The 24,534-nt window shown below is 36.2% G+C and overlaps 1 protein-coding gene across 4 annotated transcripts in view; it reads right to left on the minus strand.

Annotated features, from left to right (window-relative positions):
* Positions 1-24,534, minus strand: part of CCDC102B (coiled-coil domain containing 102B) — a 185,027-nt gene that overhangs the window by 80,328 nt on the left and 80,165 nt on the right. Inside the window, exon 7 of one of the 4 annotated variants that reach the window (XM_065053048.1) lies at positions 1,872-16,439. The exons of 2 other annotated variants lie outside the window; for them this stretch is intronic. In XM_065053048.1, the coding sequence (XP_064909120.1) occupies positions 16,320-16,439 (120 nt within the window). In that variant the 3' untranslated portion in view covers positions 1,872-16,319. One more of the 4 variants, XM_065053050.1, reaches the window with a different exon arrangement.

The raw sequence follows: 24,534 nt of genomic DNA on the forward strand, positions 1-24,534 counted from the left end.
CCATTCCCATTAAGGAGCAGAAAAAAAAAAAGAAATTTGAGTCTTTTAAGAAATTTGAGTCTTTTTCCTCTTGCAGGCAAGATGATTTTCACAAATTCTGTAGGAACCCAGTTCTCAGGAAATATTTCTCATTTGGTTTAATCATTTAACTGTTATTGACCAACAGGTTCAAAAGTTATGGGGAGGAAAATGTAGATACTTGTAGCTTTACTGTAATTACTCGACAAAGCAAACAAACAAACAAACAAACAAAAATAAAATACTGTAGTTACGAATGTGCGGTGAATAAATTAAAAATCTCAGCAGATTGTTCAGTTGATGAAAACATACCAGGATCTAGGGAGAAATTGATACACCTAGGACAGATAAATGGTGGAGGTGAACTGGTGAAGCAGCACAGAACCATTTATCTTCTTGCAGGATGGCTGTGACAACTAATCAGCAGTAGACATCCTGCTGCTGCTTAGCAATAGCCAGAAAGCTTGTTTCTGACCAAATCAAGAGAGCCATCTGTTAGCAGGGCAGTATTCTTCAAGCTTTCACAACTCTAACAACGTTATATTTTGCTTTTCTAATCTATTCGATGTTTTGTTGTAATACTCCTCTGAATGGCACCTGAAAATGTCTGAAGAGTTTCCGAATCGCATCTGATACTATGGAAAGATGATGTCACTATCCTCTCCACAGTTTTTTTAATTGCTGTCATATACAAGATTATATTAGCTTCCTGTTCTTTGATTTTAGTAGCTGTACTTAGTTGTAGAATATTTTTTTCAATATTACAATATATCCCTACTTTTGCAGAACAGAATATAGATAAATTTTAAGAGTTCATTTACCAATGCTAAATCAAAGGCTTGCTCAATTATTCAGCTTCATTTCCTCATGGCAATCTTTGCCGTTTTATCAAAGTTTTTATATTTTCAGCATGATCAATATGCAGAATCCCAATGAATTCAGTATAGTTCTTATAAGTTAAAAGTCACAGATTCCAGCTTTAAGCTTTATTGGTACTTCAAATAGTTTTATATATCACTTTGAGTATTTAAATGTTGCTTTTAAATCAAAATTATGAAAATAAGGAAATATTTTTATAAATAAAATTCAGTTAAGAATCAAGATTTTTTTAAAATGCCTCTTTGCTTAGGAGAACTGTCAGTGAAGGCTAGCTAAGCAAAACTTAGGTGAAAACCAAAATATAATAATTTCAGAACCTATCTTGTTCAGTTAGTTGTGGACTCCCTGCTAATTCATGTTATAAGGTTATTCAGGGAGAATTTGTTTACTTAAGCCAAAAGAAAAGATATAGAAACTCCAAATCTAAGAGTCATCTATTGAAATACAGCATGCTAAAATGCAACTGAATGTAGAAGTTTTACTGATGATAACCCAGTAAGATTAAAGTTCTCATAATGAAAATTCTTCTCCTGATTTCTTCAATATTTACTTTGACAGAACATAAAGATATACATGTTTATGGCAGTTCCTCACACTAAAGGATCCACCATTCTTTTGCACTATTTTTCTTTGATTTCTTATACCAGTACTCAGAGAAGAATCACAGCGATTAAAAAAATTTACCTATCATGAAAATAACTGTAGCAGCACCTAGAATTACCTACATAACCAGAAGTTTAATGCTTAAAAAAAATCACTAACTTGCAGCCGCCTGCTGAGTTTATTGCAGTTACTTACAGTATAGTATATCAACACTAAATCAAGCCAAGAATCTTCTTTTCACTTTTATTCCTACTTCATTCATAGTAATATCTTCTTTGCAATTTATTACTTTTGAATGATCTCTCAGTTACAGTTGCCAGATTGTGTAAAATCAAAATTAGTACCAGTAAAGCACAGAGCACTAAACATAATCTCAAAGACAAGCTTTATTGGTGTGGGTATTGTTTACAATCCTTATTCAGATATTATATCTTGGAACTACTGTATATACAGGAAATAGTGCAAATTATTTAGCACTATTCATCTAAAAACTAATGTTGGCTATTAATTATTACTGATTAAGATCAAATTCTGAACAGTGATGAACTGAATATTTTACCTTCGGAGTGTATCTCTTAGGCCCTCTGCGTTCTGATATTAATTTGGGAAGTTCTACCTAACTTTGCAGTCAGTTTTATGAGATAAAGATATTCAGTCATCAGAATTTGAGGTTTTATGAAAGATTAATTTGTGCTGAATGAATGATGTCCTTTAGATACAGCAAACAGTCTCTGTTGATCCTTTAGGCCATTCATTGACTTTTACAGAAAGATGTGTAAGTAGGATTTATACATTGTTAAAGCTTAATCCAGGGCTTCTTTTCTAAATAACCACTTCATTAATAGTTGACAATGAATAATATTCAACACATAGCCACTTTAAGGGGCAATTCCCTCAATAAAATCATTGTGTGAGGGAGGCATAGGAGACATACTGTTACAGAGTTCAGCTAGGAGCTCTCCTCTTAAACCTCACATAACTTCAGAAGTTTGGAGACACCTCTGCAATGTGATTCTGTCTTTCAAAACTATATGTGAAAAATTATATCATATTGAGGCCATACAGATATTTATGGTAAATATTGTTGTGACCTCCCACTAATGCCTCCTATTGAGGACTATCATTGCTTTCATACTTGGCCAGGAGCAAATAAAGAATAGAGAATTTTTAGAGTACTGTGAAAAAAAAACCCACCACACTGCAAATAGTCTATTTATTGATGTAATTTATGTGCCTTCCTCCCACAACACTTGAAAACTCTCCAGGGCAGGTATAAAAGGCAAAAAATACAGCATACATCAAAACCTTCCATATATTGATTGTCAGTTTGGTAGATGCAGTAAATAAAAATCTCATTTTATCATATAGTTTACTGTTCTTAAGGCACTTAATTCTTCAAAATATCATTAATTACTTCAAATAATTATTTCTTTTAACTCTCTGGGGTATTTTCAGCATCATTAACAGATGCATCAAAAAAAACTAAGAAAAATCAGGGAGCAGGAAAAATATTTACTCAGCATTACTGTCTATCCACAAATTTGCAAAAAAGGAGTTTAAGAAACTGATTCTACAAACCTTCTTTGCTTAGAACAATGTCTCCGAGTAGAACCACTAACCTCTAAACTGGGTCAAAAAGCAATTGCCTGTATTGCTTGTATTTTAGCAAATATGTCTACATTGGGATTGATTTGAAGCTAAGACTCTCCTGACTTTATATCTGACTTTTGTTATATAAGGGCAGGTCTCCATAGATGTAAAATGCCAAATAAATTCTGCTTCCCAGGCATGAAGTATACCTTGACAACACCATTACATGGCTATCAAGTTTACTGATGCAAACATTGTAAAAACTATGAGTCCCTTTTACTATTAAAAATCACACAAGTAACCATTATGGTTTGTTTGTTTAACAGTTCTTTAGGTCTGTTGTCAATAATTGTCAGAGAATGACAGGAACAAACAACAGAAATTCATATACAATCACCTGAATCACAGAAACAGAAAATAAAAGCAGCAAATGTAGCTTTTAAGACTGCAGTACAGACATTTATAGCTATATAGTGATCCATACCTGGAAGTTTGAACAAGCAGAATCCGTCAAACATGACCTAAGTTACAGCATTGTCTTAGTTCAATGCATCAAATGCTTAGATTTTCAAGATAAAAGAATTACTGTCCTCTCTGCTCAGAAGACATAAAGAACTGTCAGTTTACTTAATTAAAAATGTATTGAATTTTAATGAGTCAGAAAAAGAAACTGGGGAAAGAATTTGCAATTGTTACAACCATCCACTAAGGAAACAGTTCAAAAAGGCAATTCAAAGACGATTTTTAAACCTACTAATACATACACAGTGAAATTACATCCTTCTTTTCTTGATTTTTCTGATAATTCTCTGTTAAAAAAAAAAAAAAAGTAAATATTGTCCAAAGGTTTAAATCCTTTCAAAGACATTAGAACAGAGCTGAAAATACTAGTCAAGGCTTTCTTGCTAAACATTTTTGTTTGTTTTCCACATTTATAGATGAGCACTATAAAGATTGAACTTTCAAGGTAAACATGTCCTTTAGACTTTTTTCTTCAGCCTCAATCCTAGCAAATTCCTTTACAAGTAGTGTCCTGAAAAGATCTTATGAATTGTTTCTGATCAAATGAGACTTTCCTGTTACTCCCAAGCTAATCAATAGCTCTTCCAGGTATCAGCTGAACTACTTTCCAGATTTTATAGGCTGTCACATGATGAGACTCTGCTGAGATGTGGTGTAAACAGCTATGTATGGGTTTAAACAGGCTACCATCAAAAGAACCCACAAAACTCAAGCTATTTAGTCATAGATATTTCCACCACTGTAGCAAATTTTTTCATTCAGCTCCCTATGCTTCTTAGGAAGAAGGATTTTGAGCAACAGCTGTTAGGATGTGCATAAATACAAGTAAATGCTATTATAGAATCACAGAATCACAGATTCGACTGGGTTGGAAAAGACCTCAGAGATCATCGAGTCCAACCCTTGGTCCAATTCCAGTCCATTTACTAGATCACGGCACTAAGTGCCATGTCCAATCTCAGTTTAAAAACCTCCAGGGACAGCGAGTCCACTACCTCCCTGGGCAGGCCATTCCAATGCCTGACCACTCTCTCTGTAAAGAATTTCTTTCTAATATCCAGCCTAAATTTCCCCTGGTAGAGTTTAAGCCCATGCCCCCTTGTCCTATTGCTAACTGCCTGGGAGAAGAGACCAATCCCCACCTGGCTATAACTTCCCTTCAGGTAGTTATAGAGAGTGATGAGGCCACCTCTAAGCCTCCTCTTCTCCAGACTAAACAAGCCCAGCTCCCTCAGCCTCTCCTCATAGATCTTATGTTCAAGACCCTTCACCAGTCGTGTTGCTCTTCTCTGGACCCGCTCCAGCACTTCAATGTCTTTCCTGAACTGAGAGGCCCAGAACTGAACACAATACTCCAGGTGTGGCCTCACCAATGCAGAGTACAGGGGAAGGATCACTTCCCTTGTCCTGCTGACCACGCTATTTTTGATACAGGACAGGATACCGTTGGCCTTCTTGGCCACCTGGGCACACTGTTGGCTCATGTTGAGCTTCCTGTCAATTAGTACCCCCAGGTCCCTCTCTGTCTGACTGCTCTCCAGCCACTCTGCGCCCAGCCTGTAGCGCTGCAGGGGGTTGTTGTGACCAAAGTGCAGCACCCGGCACTTGGCCTTATTGAACTTCATCCCATTGGAATCAGCCCATTTTTCCAGTCTATCCAGATCCCTCTGCAGAGCCCTCCTGCCTTCCAGCAGGTCGACACTCCCTCCCAACTTGGTGTCATCAGCAAATTTGCTGATGATGGTCTCAATCCCCTCATCTAAATCGTCAATAAAGATGTTAAACAGGACTGGACCCAATACCGACCCCTGGGGAACACCACTAGTGACTGGCCGCCAGCTAGATGCAGCCCCATTCACCAGCACTCTCTGGGCCCGGCCCTCCAGCCAGTTCTTAACCCAGCGTAGAGTACACTTGTCCAAGCCATGGGCTACCAGCTTTTGCAAGAGTATATTATGGGAGACAGTGTCAAAGGCCTTGCTGAAGTCCAGATAGACCACGTCCACGGCTTTCCCCTCATCCACCAGGTGAGTCACCTGATCATAAAAGGAGATCAGGTTGGTCAGACAGGACCTGCCCCTCCTAAACCCATGCAACCCATTACAATCTGGAATAAATTATTTTAGAGCAAGGGAAGAGACAAGCCTGTTTGTTTGTTTGTTTGTTTTCCTCTCAGTTAGGAGCTGGGAAAGTAAAAAATGAAAAAGGCAGACTGTTCCACTGAATCTGTTTAGTTTCACAATATCACTAGAGATATCACTTTCCCTCACTTGTCTGAAATGAAAAATTAAAAAGGAAAAATGGTCATTGAGTGAGGCTGTAGAATGTCAAGACTTGCATCTTTTAAAGAACAGGAGTATGTATATGCTCAGAAGTTTCCCTCTGGCATTCTCCATTGAATAATACTTCACTTTCATTTTTTCAAAGATTAAAGTTTTATTAGTCTTTCTCTCCCAAATACTCTTAAGCTATTGATAATGAACCTGACGTGACTGGATTTGGAACATTCAGCTAAACACAACAAAAATTACACTGTAGAATGGCTACAACTGCCTGCTAGAAAATCAGCAGTCAAGGTTCCAACAAACCTTTCTCCCATCAAGTACAAAAAAGTAAACAAACAAAAAGGCAGAAAACCAAACAAAACAAAAAAAAGCAACCAAACCAACCAACCAAACAAAATCAACCCAAATGAAAAAAAATCTACACAGTAAAGGGTGTCTACACGGAATATGTTCCAAAGTTTATATCAAGAGTGTGGTGGTGATACCACTACATGTAGTGATTTACCATCACCAGTAGAAGGCCTCAGGTTTTTTATTAACTTGAAAGTGCAGCATTTAAACACTTGTTTTGACCAGAACTGAGTTTAGCTTTGATATAAAGTCAAGTGACTATTGCCTGTGAATATTTATGTCAAAGTTCTAACAAATTTCCGGTTGATGAGTAACAAACACTATACATTTATGTTAAGTGTGGTTGGAGAAGGCTATCATAGAACCTAAACTAATAGCAAAGGGGTAAAGACAGCCACACTTTAGGCTGCAACCAATGAAGGAAAATCAGATAAAGAGATGGTGTTTGAAAACATAAAAAAATAATCCCAAGACAGACTCAAATCTGAGAAGAACGAAATGCTCACCACCTACTCTATCTATACTCATCCATGCAAAGAACTCAGGACACAAACAACATTTTGTAATGCTCCTCTCACCCCATCCCTCTTGAGGGTGACTACTGACCTTAGATACTAGACTGACACCAGAAAGTTGGACAAAACATCAGTGAAAAGGAGTGAAAAACTTGGGTAATTTTGGTACAACAAATTCAACTGAAACTTTTATTTATTATCCAGATATTTTGACCTGGAAATGTTAGCACCATTGTACCTGAGACAGTAACTGCATATTTGGATTACACAGTTAAGATGCAATGTTATCAGCTCTACATGTACAGTGTGTTCCTTTTTCCCCTTATAACTTCAAGTTTTAAGCAGCTCCTGTTTAAATACCATGTAGTGCTGAGTATATAGATGGTTAAATAGCAACCAGGAGTTGTGAGTAAATGGAGCGCTTTGGGAATTGAAACCACTCTGTTCCTGTCCACGTCTATTACTCTGACATAACAGACAACTAGATTTATTCCTTCAAGATAAAACTGCCCATTGTGTTCTGTGACATATAAAGTGTGATTAGACATCTTAAAGAAGCAGTTATTTTTTACTTCAAAGAAAACAGAGTGACTTGCCTGAAAACTAACTTCTGCTGTCATGCGATTCTTGCCTCCCGGGAATATCTAAATAAGGCCTGCAATTTCTGCAGTAAAGTTGAGAACATATTTTGTTTAAAAATGCTTTTGATCTCATATGTTTTTTAAATGCAATGTTCAAAGTACAGGCAAGATGATCAATACTGTACATAAAAATATGCAAAGGTTTTTATGCTAAGGAGGTATCCTGCCTTCTATCGAAATATCATCAGTAGCTTTTGGATGGTGACCCTCTCTACATGCAACATCCTCCAGAGGCATTCTAACGTAATATGAAGTGTGGATGAGCCTCTAATATTAGTACCACCATCATATGCTCCTCCTAAGTTCAAGACATCCTCATTATGAACACCTTTTTTTTTTTCTGTTTTCTTTCTTTGCCTTATTCTGATACAAATACCACTCCATAACATACATCAATCACTCCAAAAGAGACAGAAATAAGTTAGGGACTAGTTCAAAAATCATTATGCTCAAAAATAACACCAACAAACTGTGATTTACTCAAAGTAGCAAAGTTCAAATCTTAAACAGTAACAGTTATTTTTTACTAAAGAATGTGATAAATTAACATTTAATTATTTCCTCTCTAGTATCTATGCCACTACACTAGTAAAACAAAACCAACCAATCAACCCAAAAAAAAAAAACAACAATGGATCAGTATTTTGAGGAGAATACATTTTTTTTTCTCTTCGAGTTTTTTCCTTCCTCTAGCAAGACAGGTTCGTTTGTTTGTTCTGGGTTGGTGTGGGTTTTTTTTTGGTTGGTTGGTTTGTTTTTTTGTTGTTTTGTTCTTGTTGTTGATTTGTTCTGGTTTTGTTTTTGTTTGTTTGTTTGTTTGTTTGTTTGTTTTTTGTGAACAATAGGTCTCTGCAGCAACAAGACAGAGATGTTACCTGACACCGTATAATTTTGATATGTTCCTAAAAGCCATTGAGTTAATGCAGTGTGGTGGAAAGAATTCACAATGAGCAATTTTTCAGAGCACATCTAAGGCCTTCTTGACAATATTACTATTTTGATCTTGAAAAAGAGTGTGTAGCATTATTCTTCCCTCAGATCACCCAGAAGGTACCTCTGATGCATATGCTAAGAAACCAGTGAGGCACTTTTGGCAGCTCTCTTGAGCAATTTACCTGAGGACTATTCTAAAGCATCATAATTTTCCTGCCAACTTCAGCTGGTGTCATCAAGGGAATTATGTTAAGTTTGGCAGCAGGATAGGGTAAAAGGGTATGAAAATGCAATACATAGTAAAAGTATAATAGTTTAAAGGTGGAAGTCTTATGGCATTCTTGATTTCTGAAGGCTATGTGGAGAAAGATAGTACCACTTCATGAAAGTTTCTAGTTGGTATATATACTTTTCTATCACTTCAAATACATATTTCTCATACCAAAAATTCCTCTTTGCCCATGATAAGGGTCAATATTTCCCCTTCTCAATGGGAATTCTTTGATCAACGATTCAAGTTTTGCTCAACTATTTCCTACCATGTTAATGACATGCTTTCTACCTTATGTATAAATAGTGGAAATCAGTGATCTTGACAGGCAAAAATATATAAATGTGTTTAAAGTCTGGATAAAGTTATTGACACAATGTTACAGTAACTACTGGCCCCAAAATGTGAATGTGCTGATTCAGTGAAGACCTTAATAGATGTAAAAAAATTGAAATTTTAGAAAAATTGAATTAATAATAAAAGTGTATTTTGTTTGTGTAAATGGGATTTTTAAAGATATGCAGGACACTGGATAGCCTTCAGTTTGACACTCAGCATCAACAATTTGTAGCTATTTCAGATCATGTAAGACAGCAGACTACTCTGGATTCTATATTTCTTGAGAAAGCACAGTGGCTAGGTAATAACTACATTTATAAAAACCTAGTAGTCTCCATTTTCTGTATTCTCTAGAGTACATTAAAACCAAAGCACTAGCAACAACTATGGTGTTACCAAATCCTTGTTCAGTGGGCATGCTGAAAGTTCACCTTTATTTTAGAAAGAGAATAAGTTCAATTATGTTTCTTATTTTTTAAGTAGGGAATACAGACAAATCTTTTATCTGAAATGAAGTATAATCATAGCACACAGATGCTGATGACCTTAACACAAAGCATCAAGAAACTAATACTGACAAATCTTATCTCCTTCTCTGGAGACTGTTTACAGCATATTTATATTTAATTACTTCATATTACTCATTATTATCTGGCATAATGAAAGATAATGTAAAGGCAACTGTTGCATAAGATGTTTCTAAAAAGGTAAATCTGCTTGCAAATCCAATTATTTTTTAATAAATCATTTAAATAATAAAGCCTCCAAATAAGAAACAGACTATATGACCACGCAATTTAAAAAAAAAGAAAAAGAAAAAAAAGAGTGAAAGCTTATATTTACTTTGAGAAATATTAAAAAATGTCACCATGTCATAGGTGGCATTTCTAAATATCAATTTAGCTGATTTTATAAAACACAAATCATATTTCTCCATAGCAAACTGAACAAACACCCTAGTGCAAGAGAAATTCCTTAGTCTGGCAGCACTGTTTAAGAATAAGAAAAATACAAAGTCTGATAATTTTTTCCACACTTCAAAGACGGATATTAAATACTCCAACCTACATGCACATCCAATCTGGACTTTATCAGCCTACTCACACTAGTCCAAAACCACAGTTTACTAGTCTATACACAGAGCACTCATTTTATTGCAGATACTCAATACCAGAATTTATAATAAGTTTTGTGCTAGAAGAACTATGCACCAGGTAGGAGATTGAACTATTCAAAGTTCATAAACAACATCTGTCAAGGATTTTTGATGAATGATTCTAATATTATGCTGATTTACTGCTTGAAGCTGTAGCAAAGTAAATTCACATCAGCATACCGGAGTTTTGGAACATGCCATGAATTGGATGCTTCAGGCTTTTTCTACAATTCTCCATGACTACAAAACAGGATTTTTTATATTCAAATATATATATTTTTATCAAAACAAACTATATGTACTACTTTATGCAACAGGGCTATATTCTATCAATTGCTTTCTCTGTCACTCATATCAAATGCTTTAGGTTAAAAAAAATTCTAAAGATTTGTACTTTCCATGTCTCACTCATTATCACGAAAGCTATTTAGTGACTTTATACCTTCCGTTTAGGAATTTTGAGATATGCTTTCAAGCAAAACAGAAGCCATGTCATTTGTCAGAGTAATCTTCAAGAGCACACATTTATTATTTTTTAACTCCAGTCTGCCTTTCCTTTCCTTTACTTTCCTTTTCTGGTTCTCATGTGAGATTTCAATCACCCTGACATCTGCTGGATGGGCAACACAGCTAAGCACACACAATCCAGGAGGCTCCTACAGATTGTTGATGACAACTTTTTGACACAGATGGTGGAGGAGCCAACGAGGAGAGGCATGCTGCTGGACCTTATCCTAACAAACCAAGAAGAACTGGTTGGAGATGTCATGGTTGGGGGCAGCCTTGGCTGAAGTAACCATGAAATGGTGGAGTACAGGATCCTGTGTGGATGAAGCAGCACAATAAGTAGGACTAAAACCATGGACTTCAGCAAGGCAAACTTTGACCTCTTCAAGGTCCTGCTTGGAAGAATCCAATGGCATAGGGCTCTAGAAGGTAGTAGGGTCCAAGCGACCTGGCTAATATTCAGACATCATTTCCTCCAAGCCCAGGACCAATGCATTCCTATGAGGAAGAAACCAAGTAAAGGATGTAAGAGGCCAGCATGGATGAGTAAGGAACTCCAGACAAAACTCAGGTGGAAGAAGAATTTTCACGAAATGTGGAAAAAGGGACAGACCACTTGGGAGGAATATAAGGAGGCTGTTAGTCTATGCAAGAATGTGGTGAGGAAGGCCGAGGTTCACTTGGAAGCAAATCTGGCCATGGATGTAAAGGACAACTAGGGCTTCTTCAAGTACATCAGCAGCAAAAAGAATGCTAGAGAATATGTAGGTCCACTGCTGAATGAGAAGGGTGCCCTGGTGTGGATGATACAGAGAAGGCAGAGTTACTGAATGCCTTCTTTGCTTCTGTATTTACTGCTAAGACTGATCCCCAGGTATCCTAGAACCTAGAGGTAGAAAAGTCTGGTAAAAGAAAGACTTTCCCTTGGTTGAGCAGGATCAGGTTAGAGATAATTTAGACAAACTGGATGTCCACAAATATGTGGGCCCCAATGGGATGCACACATGAGGGCTGAGAGAGTTGGCAGATATTGCTAAACTGCTGTCCATCATCTTTGAAAGGTCTTGGAGAACAGGAGAGGTGCCTGAGGACTGGAAGAAAGCCAGTGTCACTCCAGTCTTCAAACAGGGTAAGAAGGACAACCCAGGAAACTGCAGTCCAGTTGGCCTCACCTTCATCCCTGGAAAAGTGATGGAACAACTTATTCTGGATGTCATCTCCAAGTGTGTGGAGGAAAAGAAGGTCATCAGGAGTAGTCAGCATGGGTTCACCAGAGGGAAATCATGTTTGACTAACCTGATAGGCTTCTATGATGGTATGACTGGCTGGGTAGACAAGGGAAGAGGAGCCGATATTGTCTACCTCAACTTCAGCAAGGCACCATCTCTCACAGCCTCCTCATAGGCAAGTTCAGGAAGTGTGGGCTAGATGAATGCACAGTGAGATGGATCATGAACCGGCTGGATGGCAGAGCTCAAGGGGTTGTGATCAAAGGTAGTGTCTGTTTGGAGACCTGTAGTTAGTTGGGTTCCCCCAGGGGTCAGTATTAGTTCCAGTCCCTTTCAACCTGCTCATCAGTGACCTGGATGAAGAGACTGAGTGCACCCTCGTCAAGTTTGCTGATGAATATGAGGAGAAACTTCTTTACTTTGAGGGTGCCAGAGCACTGGAACAGGCTGTCCAGAGAGGTTGTGGAGTCTCCTCCTCTGGAGACATTTTAAACCTGCCTGGACAGATTCCTCTGCAATCTGCTCTGGGTGTACCTGCTTTAGCAGGGGGGTTGGACTAGATGATCTCCAGAGGTCACTTCCAACCCTAATCATCCTGTGATTCTGTGATTCACTGCAGTCGTGTGGGTAATGAAAATGAGAAATTCTTTCCATATCAACAATATTTAAAATGTTAAACTGTACTACCTCCCTTCCAGGAAAGAGAGAGATACTTATGAATTACAGTTTAAAGGAAAGTGATAATACATGCCACGTAGTTTTATATAAAAATACAGATAAACAGAAATACACAGTATGTATAGAGACTTATACATATCTACATCTTGCCATTTAAAGCATGCAATGTTAAGACTTGTATTTACAAGTGTGATTATTACTGACACACAAACTCGGAGAAATGAAGACAGCATAAATGTTGAGGCATATGAAAAATATATAATACAGCCTTCTTACAGCCTAATCCTAGAGGTGTATCAACAAAAGAGTAATATTGAGAATTCCAGCAGAGTTTCAGAGCATCCACAAAACTCGTAAAATAATAAATATTTCAAATAAGGGGAATTATGGAACTACTGATGATCTCACCATCAAAAACGAAGTGTCCAGGTTGCTTTTATGCTCTGTACAGTGCTAAATAATATGTTTACTCTTGTGTCCTTTGCTACAGAACACTGTAATTTTTTAGTAGTGTGCTGTGGGAACAATAATTCTATTTGTACAGACTTTTTGGAACACGGTTCAGCACTCAATTCTAGTGATGCACAGAGGCAGCAGCTACCATAGAAGTCCAGTGGGATAGACCTTATTCAAAGACCTGATATGATCAAGTCATCATCTATCAGAGCTGACTGTAATAACGCTGTAATTATTTGCATTCATATAAAACCACACTGATTTTTCAAATGCATAAATCTTCCAAATAAAAAGAGGAGGCACAGTCCCTATCACACAAAGGCTGATAGTCTAAGATCCAGTTAGCAAAGACCTTCCTGTTTCCTTCACCTTGAAGAAGCTGTTAGGATAACCGACTAAGTTATTTTCCTCTTTTTTTTTTCTTTTTCTTTTTTTTTTTTTTTATTTTAGTAACTGCACTCAGAGGCCATTATAGTGAATTTAGGTATGTTGATATGATACAAGTTTTGAAGCCATTTTAAGATAAAGTATGAAAGTTGGGGTACCTTGGCAGCATATTCTATCGTACACCAAGATAACTAATAACTAGTACAACTAAGACAGGACAGTTAGGCAAGCTTGCAAAATCTCAATGAGATGGAAAAATAATCTACTAATTAAATCTTGCTGTGATAAACAAATTTAAAAGTGTTCCACTTATATACACCAACATCAGAACAGAACTGAAATAAAGCACTGAAGTCTTTTCATGCAGTATAAAATATCAAAAAGGACTGCATGAATTGAACTATAACGCTAAGCTTATCTCCCAAGTATTGCTAAAAAAATGATACAACTGCCTCTGTTCTGCCAGTAACACTTCAGGCAGTCCAGCTATTGACCTTAAAAGTCCAGTTTTCAAACTTAACCATTACTTTATCTTCTTTTACAAAAAACAAAATCAAAATGTGGAAGTCAAGTCTGCCATCACCACTACAAATGAATTTATATTTCAATCTAGTTTTCCTGCCAAAACTTTAAGGTATATCTTTAAAAGCAAAAAAAGGATCTTTAAGTTGGAATGCAATGACCATCATTAATCTAAACAGTTATTTTCTGAAGAGTTCAAAGGAGGAAAAAGAGAGTCCAGCTGAATGAAGTAAGCACAGAGAATGGAAATCGAACTCCTTTATTCCAAACACTAGCTGCTCCTTTTCACAAATTATTTATTATGTTTCAGGTTAATGCTGTTTTCAAATCTGTAGGATTAAAACTATTTATTTAAGAGGCTTGGCAGTGTGGCAATTAAGCACCAACAGCCTTTGAAACAATGAGAATGAAAGACAAAAATTTGCCAGTTTATGTTCAGATAAGCCAAAGGACTTGAGTGGGATATTGTTCATAAGTCTTTCATGTGAAAAGCTATACAATGAAAGATGAAGAAAAATAACATACACATGATCTTCAGAGTAGCTTGACTGTTAGACTCTTCAGGCTGAATAAGAACTGAACACCTCAATCGCACCTGTGTTGATCTATTACATGTGGAAAGCAGCAACGAAATAGTCTTAAGAGGATCTACCCCAGACTAGATAATAGCTCAGATTTCCTATTTCTTAGGTTATTTAATTATAGGATTCTTAGGTTCTTTCTCTTCATAGCATATTTTCCTCAAAACTTTGGATTTATGGAGTTGATATTTTCTAAATCATAAAGACTATTCTTGTACGTAAAAACAAGAAACCTAATTTATTAGATTTAAGAAATCTCAATAAGGCCAAGGGGAAAAAATAAAAAGTTTAGTCTCAACACAATCATCAGTTTCTGAAACAAACAGAAGCGTCAATAGTTTTCTTCACCTGATGCCTGCATACAGATTGATTTTTCAGAAGGCAGGCTATTATGTATGTGTGAGTACCACGACCTTTCAGATTTTATCAACAATATTCTTCATGTAAATTGATCCATCTTATACCACTGAAGCCAGGGATGCAGAACTGCCAAAAGCATTGACTTCCACTTAGTTATCTGGAAATGCAACCTCTCACGAAAAAATGGCTTCTTCAATCATGGTGTGTGGCTCTGTATGTCATGTGATGAAATGTAAATGTCTGAGACAATTGAGAACTGCAGATACCTTTACATCTAGTCATCATAAAACCATAAGAGTGTGAATGTAGAGTAACCAATTTAAACTTAATCAGTTCTAGGCCATTACACTTGATAAAAGGTATTTCCACTCAGCTATACAGGAGCCCATTACAATCGTTTCCATTTGAAGGTCAGCAATCACCAGTATTGACCTTCAACAGTACATAAAAGTTGATAATCAATGAATTTATCAGAAAACCAACGATCACAAAATAATTCTAAAAAACAGACCATGCTTAATCATTCTGAAGACAAAAGTAACTTAATATTTTGGTGAATTAGACTAGACCAGGTTGAACCTCTCCTTGTTTTAGTGCTTTGTAGCCTCTTAGCCATGCTTAATGCTCATATTGTCATTTGGTACTAAGTGAGGAACGTCAGGGCTCTAAGGGTATCCTACTTTCTCTGCTTCCTGAGATTTGGTTGCCTGGGCTCAGGGGTCATTTAGAGATAGTATACTTGAGGGCATGCCTCTGTTCCCCTCTTAGAAAGGACCTTAAGAAAGGTCTTCCAGAAAGCCTCCACCAGACCTACTCTGCTTTTCTTCTTCAGGGACTGTGGGACTAGGAAAAGTCTGTAGCCTTCCTGGTTTACGGTATTGTGCTCAGCTCCTGACTCACCTTTCCTTAGCGAACAGATATCTCCCTGATGTATTGAGGTAGAGATCAACACACTGATTTTGACAGTGATACCAAAATTAAAGTAGTACAACATACGAGGAATTTTCAATTCCAGATACTTATAGCCACAAAATATCTATACAACATTGGCAAAAAAAAAAGCAGTTTCTCTGGAATAATCACCTGCTCAGTTACAAAGACCTCTTGCAAAGACTACAATGACAGAAAAATACTTTCTACACAGCTTTCATAAAGGTGTCTACAACCTTGCTCATGCAGGGTATACAATAGTGTAAAATACAGTACATTATTCAGCTTCCCCCAAGTTTATATACTGAGCATCACATCATACGGTATGGAATATCTCTTTGGCCAGTTTAATCAGTTGTCTGGGCTGTGTACCCTCCCGGTTTTTTGTGTACTCCCCACCTTCTCATTGGCTGGCCACTATAAGAAGCTGAAAAGTCCTTGACAGCTTAGTAACAACTAAAACATCGGTACATTATCAAACATTATTCTTACTCTGAATCCAAATCACAGCACCATACCCGTTACTAGGAAGAAAATTAACTCTATCGCAGCCAAAACCAGGGCAGTTACACAAGCTGAAGACAGTACATTACAGCAATCACCCCAAATGTCTCAATTAGAAACTGAACAAACCAGTATTCATTTTGGTATCTAAGGTTTCTTGCTAGGTTTCTTGATTGATATTTCTGTGAAAAAGAGGGAAATACAATGGTTAAGATACTTTACTTTCCTCTGCAGTTATGTTACAGGTCAACACAGATTAAGAATATCTTGGAATTGTTTTTATAATATACCCACTTTTCAACCATAATCAAACAAAGAGATAAGAAATATTAAATATTCTTCACTTATAAGAAAAACAGAGTAATTTCTTCTGTAATGCTGCTGCATTAAGAAAGCCATATGTAGGGTACAACGTTCTCTTTTAAAGAACCACCCTAATAATCATAAAGTATTTGATTAAATTCTGGTCAAAGCATCTTAAAACAAAGAAACATAAAAAGCAAACAACAACAAAACATCAAAAAATTATCTTATATCAAAAATAATTTTTCTTCCTCTCAAATTTTCTGAAACAGAGAAAGACAGAGAGGTCAATATCACTGAATTGAGAAGAGCAGAGCATACAGGAAGTGACAGGGTCAGACAAGAAGTGTTCAGCTCCATAAATGAATATTTATACCATTTGGGAGCTTTCTGGCTTCAATGTACACAATCAACAAAGGTTGGTTTTAAGCAATCTCTTGACAAAATCACCATATCTAATAATAAAATAAAAGCTGTTATTTCTGTTGTCTCCTTTGGCACAAGGCTGATTTTTTTTTTTTTTTTTTTAATTCTTAAGCATTGGGGTGTTTTTTTGGTTGTTGGTTTGTTTCTTTGTTTTAATAAAGATTCTATGAAGAAAGATATCCTCTGAAAAAAATGGCAATAAAAATGTTAGTATAATGAAAAGACAATCCTTTAAAACTAAGAGTTTAAACAGAATTACATGGATTAAGTGACTTCAGTATGAACTCAAATGAGCACAAAAGGCAAGTGTTGAACCAAATTCAGACTACTTCCAATTAGATTATTCTCTCCACATACTGGCATAAATAAACAAAAACACACACAGACACAAACAAACAAATGAACAAAAAATCACCGCACATTATGGAGCTTTACACAGAGACATGTCTTCCACACAAACTCAGCTAAAAGGCAAGTTTAGGCAGTTCAGGGAGAGCTGAGCCCATAGTCTCCTCAATTAACATAATAACACAAAATAGGTGTCCTGAAAGTTCTAATGTATGCATAGCACATCAAGACAAAGCACAAGGTATTCCAGGCATCTACTGCCGGCTGTTTAAATAACTCAAATTTCCAACATTGATGAGAAACATCAAAAAATACAATTCAAAGCTGTGTATATGTATTTTTAAGAGGGGTACTGCTGAAGAACAATCCCTTCCTGTCTTTTTCCAAGAAGGTTAAAAGGTGCCCAAAACTGAAGGTTGAATTCTTGAACTAACCTCTCTTGTTGTATTTACTTATTTTATTTTGTTTTATTTTATTTTATTTTGTTTTGTTTTATTTTATTTTATTTTATTTCATTTCATTTCATTTCATCTTATTTTATCTTATTTTATTTTATTTTTTTTCTTAAAAAGGAATTTGCCAACAAGTGAATTTGAAAGTTTGCTACTTCGAAGAAGTCACAAGGTAACCAGAAGAACTCATTTCAAATATTCAGCATCAGTAAGCAGTACCTTGTTAACTAAAACAGGCTTACAGATATTCCACATAGGGCCAGAGTTGCTACCTAGCTGAAAAGACTAGTCACTGAAACTGTCAGATTTGACAGGCCGAATTTAAAGGAATTAAATTTGAACTATCAACACACTTGGATGCATACATCCCCATTTACAAACTGACAACTTAATCATGAGACAAAATAAGAAAAAAAAAAAAAAAAGGAAAAATTTCTGACCTCCTATCAACAGCAACAATGTCAAGTGTAAAGTTTATATTTCAGAAATTAATATAATACTAAAATAATGGGGGGGGGCAGGAAGGGAAATGGCATTAGAATCATAAAGTCATTTCGGTTGGAAAAAACCTTCAAGATCATGAAGTTAAGGGTAAACCTAACACTGCCACAAAAATAAGTCCGTGACATCTACAGTCTTTTAAACACCTCCAGGGATCATGACTCTGACACTTTCCTGAGCCTGCTCCAAAGATCAATAACCCTTTCAGTGGAAAAATTTTTCCTAATGTCCAAACTAAAACTTCCCTGGTGCAAATTGAGGCCATTTCCTCTCAACCTGTTATTAAGGAATTAAAGAAGATCTAATTTTAATTTCATCACCAATTTTAGGGAATACACTTAAAACACATTCAAGTCTAATATTAGGAATAATAGTTGAGGAAATCACTCATATGCGTATTCTGGAGTGGAGTCAAGTATATTTATTTCATAAAGGGAACTATGTAAAATATTGTATTGTATGGTATTTTATAACTAGCTGTTCACAAAGGGGAGAAAGAAAATATATTAAAATCTGGCAGTCTTTTTGTAAAGACCAGGCCAAATAGGATGTGAGGAATGACTTGCAGAAGTTATAAAAACTATTATTAATCCTTTTCCTAACAAACTGACAGCAAGAAACCTGATGGCCTGTTGATAATTACACAACCAATACGGAAAATGAAGGAAATGATAGCTACTTGAATTCCTTCTATATTTACATAAGAGAAGCATGGAAATAATATTGTGCCCCATATATATCAAAAGATCTGTCTCAAATGGAACACTGTCATGAAACAGATAAAATGGGTAGTTAAAAAACCTGGGAACGGATACCAGTCATAAAAGTATTCAGAAGGCCAAGAAAACAGCTAGCATGATAACAATTTTTAGAATACTTCAGGAAGTGATTAAAAAAAAAAAGCAAACTAATATTTGTAACAGGAAAAGTGATATTCTTAATTACAAATTAATTACTAATATGATTACATATGGACAAATATGATAAATTGAAGAAGAATCAAATCAATTTTTGTGCAAGAAAACTTAGGTCTTACAAATCCATTTCAGTTTTCTAAACAAGTCAAGAAATTGACTCTGCTGGGTCAGAGGTCTAGGCAGGCCTTCAAAAGGCATGTAGCAAAGGCCTTCCACAATGTTTCTTATAGAAACCTACCTGAATTTGAATAAGAAAAGGCCCTCACATGCTGGAATACCTAGTTACTAAATTAGGAAAAAAATAAGTGAAATGGGACATGAAGAGAGGAATAAATTATCAGTTTCCATGCTGTATAAAGATCATATTAGTAGACACTCAAAGGGAACCATGTTTGGCTTTTGCCACAGAAGAAGAAAAATCAAAATTATTTAAGAAGTTAGGTAATTACAAACAGGAAAAAAGAGACTAGGGCATTAAAAGTAGTAAAGGCCTTCAATACTTAGTGACACAAAAATGAAAAAAATATAAAGTAATGCAAATGAAAACACAGTTCTGATTCTACTAATAGAGATACAGCTCTGTGTTTATAATTATCTCTAAAAATGAGATCTTACAATCATAAAAGGCACCTGTATTTAAAAATATCAGCATTTTATTTTTAAAATATATTGTGCAATAGCTGTAAAAAAGTAAACAGAAGATTAAGAGTTATCAAGAAAATAATATTAAGCATATTAGAAAATATAATTTTTCCAGTCATACATTAATGTCTTCAGTAGCATATTTCTGTTTACTCTTGTATTCACCCCCATCACACATCCCCCAATTATATAAGTTTGAAACTGGAAAGTCAGAGGAATAATAAGTGACTGATAGTAAGGAATTGCTGGTGTATATGATACTTTACTCAGAGGGGAAAGAGAAACTGAACTGGCATATAGGATTCTTGGATGGATGAAGTGAAGGTAGAGGGAACTGAATTAATTTTCTATTCCAATATCATGAAATTGCAGATGTAAATTCAAAGCAAACAACGTAAATACTTCATCTAACGTATAGCTATATTTATTATACTCGATGGCAGGCCATAGTGAATGTTAAATGTTTATATGTGTTCAAAAAGTATTTGAAAAAAAACACAGAAGAGATACTCAGTAAGAAGTATTAGAGTTGAAAAACAGCAGCCTCATTCTGCAACTTTCTAAGTAATAAATTGCCAAGAAGCCATCACAGTGCTCTGGGAAAGCATTTTTCCTCTGATCTTAGGAAGCCTTCCACACATATCCATTTTTGGTCAGTGTCAGAAATGGGATACAGTGCTAGATGAACTTTTGTTCTGATGGCATTAAGCACTCTCATGCTACTTGGCCAAAAAAACCCCAAACAATAGAGCTGGCATTTAAAAGCAAGCTTCCCCGACTCAGCAGAAAAAAAAGGGAGAGTTAGTGTAATGAATTCAATAAGTTAAAATTTTCTTTTTTCCATTATTTTTTTATTCAAGCATTCTTACCTTTGACAAGCTATATGTAAAAAAAATTTAAGGGAAAAATATACAACAAAAAAACCCAATAACAATACACACACATAAAACAAATTTAAAACAAACAAACAAGAAACAAAAACCAACACAAAACTGACTTCCTAAGTTTCATAGGAAAGAAAAGATGAAATACATTTATTTCTGAAATGTAACAACTCTCTCATTGTTATAAATATGTAATTTAATTTACTGCTTAATGAAAACCATGAGGGGAGACATTGCATTTTGTAAACTTCTCTAATTGCAAGAATGATAGTCAAATGGCTGTTAATGTCCAATATGCATTTCAAGACATTCAGTCTGTTACAAATAACCTCCAGTGACTTTAAGATAAAAGACAACACTGAGAAATTCATTATAAAAAAAAAGAAAGTATTCTAACTAGTATAGGTAATGCTTTTTACAATTCCATGAAAAATTGCAGGTTTCATCATTTTGGTCTCATCATTGAGGTTGAGGTTGAATAACTGAAAAGATGTATTCCGACTAGGCCTTCTGTTATTTTATTATTAGAATATATCCCTTCATAAACTATTATATTAAGATATTCATTATGTTAAACCTGTTTTTTGAAAGCTACAGGCCAATATAAATATGTACCTTTAAGTGAAATAAAAATCTTATCCTAATTAATAAAAATACAATACAGAGTAGCTGAATATACACACATCAGCAAAACCTATCGTTTTTCTGGTTTTATGATTGCTATAAAATGTGTAATTCAAAATTTTATACAATCTTTGAAAATCGTATTACTACAATTTACAGACCCATTCAAGAGTTAGAAAATAGGAGATAAAATATTAAACTTAAATGAAAAATTTGAAGTATACCATTAGTCACATGCAAATGACAAATTTGTTTTTAAATCTGGTCTTTGATTTTCATCTTCCTCTTGTCATGAATTCTGAATTAAATATTTTTGAAACTGGAAACCATTTGGTGAGGAAGTACTAAACAGCTGAGTGTTGATCCATGCTAGTTTGTAATCTAGTAATTTTTTTCCTTGCTATTATTAAAAATGAGCGGAAATTACAAGAGGAAATGAACACATCTGCAAAACTATCTTTTTATTTGTTTTTAGCTCTACACTTTAGTGAGTTTTGTAAGGAATTGAAATGAGCATTTCACCAGAAGAGTAATGAGGAAAAAAAACCCTTATAAAACCCACAGTATCCCAAGTGGTAATTCTGACAAAACATATTGCACTTTAAAAATCTGTTAAGGGAGCGAATTGTGCAGCCAGTACTGCTTTACCTTCACAATAACCAGCCCCAGAGGTTTGCATTGAAACAAAGATAATTCTCCATTGGATGAACATTGCTAAATGAAGTATCAAAGTGTTTAGCAATAATTCCATAATTATGTCTTCCCTCGAGTTCTCTTCTGATGAAGAGCAAAAAATACATTAAAAACACAATCCAAGAGATCTGTGGCACAAAACCAGGAATGAAGCAGTTAGTATAAGTCCTTACTATTCAAGATTCACTCACATCATCTGGACAAATTTTAATATTCCTCCTCCTCTGTACTGTGGTGCCTCCTCAAAACACCTCTGGCAGACCACATGCATTCAGATACAGGGTAGACAGATTGCTGTCTACTGTGATTGCTGTTGACATGGAAACAATTTACATCTCTGTTTGCATTTTAGCCATATTTGCACCAGTGAGTCAGCACAGCAGAAATCGTTAAGTAGACCAAAGCAGCAGATGCTGAGGTCAATACACAAACACAAGGTCCTAGGTTTTGCCTACTCCTGTGTCTCTTAATTCACGTGCATTATGAGGCCAACCCAAAAACTGTAATTGGCCCAGCCCTTTCCACTCCTTTAGGGCTTGGAGCAAGGACTTTGAATATCTGAAGCAGAGCTTCCAATGTAGTTTCCTTAAGAAAGAATTAAGTGTGCACAAAATCACTCTGAACTACAGCAACACCAATTAACAGAGATGAAGAAGGTATCTGCCTTAAAGACGCATTACTTCTTTGAGGCAAAATGTTAAGGTATATTAATGCAGCTGCAATGTTTGTCACTTTATCTCCTTCCATTTATTTTTCTTAACCACTTAAATTTTATTTCACAACTGTACTTGTAAAGACTGTTCTAGTTAATTATTTGTGATGAGTTTCTGTGGAGCTTAGAGTAATAAGGCTCTCTCCTGTCAAAAGTTTTCTACTGTTGTGCGTTAACTTTGGCTGGGACCTGAGATTTTTGTTTCATAAAAAAATGTAATATATGTGTTTTGTATACCACATAAAATGTTTGTTATTAAGATGTGATCTCATCCAACACCTTCTCATCCAAAGAGCTGACATTTAAGTAGTGGTAATCCATTAAAACACAGCAGACACCAGAAACAAAGAGGTCCGATATATACAGCAATCTTTAAAAAACTGTCTGTTCCTAACTGGAGATGAAAAATAGCTGAAAATATTTTTCTCTGAATCATGAAGAAACAGAACCTTATGATGCTGCAAGTTTAAAACCTGGTATTTCATAGAATCATAGAATGGTTTGGGTTAAAATATACCTTAAAGATGTTCTAGTTCCTACTCCCCTCCCATGGGCAAGGAACCTTCCACTAGACCAGGTCCCATCCAGCCTGGCCTTGAACACTTCCAGGGATGGGGCTCTCACAGTTTCTCTGGGTAACCTGTTCCAGTGCCTCACCAACCTCATGGTGAAGAATTTCTTCCTTATATCTAATCTAAATCAATCTACTTCCAGTTTAAAGCCATTACTCCTTGTCCTATTACTACATGCCCTTATAAAAAGTCCTCCAGCTTTCTTGTAGGTCCCCTTTAGGTACTGTAAGGCTACTATAAGATCTACCTGGAGCCTTTTCTTCTCCAGACCAAAAAAACCAACTCTTTCAGCCTGTCTTCATAGGAGAGGTGCTCCAGCCCTCTCATCATCTTCATGGCCCTCCTCTGGACTCACTCAAATAGGTCCATGTCCTTCTTATGTTGGTGGCCCTGTAGCTGAAAGCAGTACTCAAGGTGGGGCCTCACTGGAGCAGAGTATAAGGGGAGAATCACATTCCTCAACCTGCTGGTCACACTTCTTTTGATGGAGCTTTCTGGTCCTCAAGCTCACATTGCTGGGCCATGTTGAGCTTCTCATCAACCAAGACCCCCAAGTCTTTCTCCTCAGGGCTGCTTTCCATTCATTCTCCACCCAGCCTGTATTTGTGCTTGGGATTGACCTGCCCCACATGCAGGACCTTGCACTTGACGTTGTTGAACTTCATGAGGATCACACAGGCCCACCTCTCAAGCCTGTCAAGGTCCCTCTGAATTGCATTCCTTCCATCCAGCTGGTTGACCACACCACACAGCTTGGTGTCATCAGCAAACTTGCTAAGGCTACACTCAGTCCCACTGTCCATGTCACCAACAGAGATGTTAAACAGCACTGGTCTGATGCTGGAGGAATGCCACTTGTCACTGTTTTCCACTTGGACATTGAGCTGTTGACCAAAACTGTGTGACCATCCATCCAATTCCTTATCCACCAAGTGGTCCAACCGTTGACTCCAGGTCTCCAATTTAGAAACAAGGATGTCATGCAGAACAGTGTAAAATGTTTTGCAGAAGTCCAGGCAGATGATGTCAGTTTTTCTTCCCTTATCCCCCAACACTGTAATCCCGTCATAGAAGAACACCCAGTTTATGAGGCATGATTTGCTCCTAGTGAAACAATGTTGGCTGTCACCAATAACCTTTTATTTTCCCTGTGTCTTAGCATAGTTTCCAGGAGGGGGGTCACCCCATTTGGAGTCAAGCCAC

This window comes from Columba livia, chromosome 2, assembly GCF_036013475.1.
Source record: "Columba livia isolate bColLiv1 breed racing homer chromosome 2, bColLiv1.pat.W.v2, whole genome shotgun sequence".
Lineage (NCBI taxonomy): Eukaryota > Metazoa > Chordata > Aves > Columbiformes > Columbidae > Columba > Columba livia.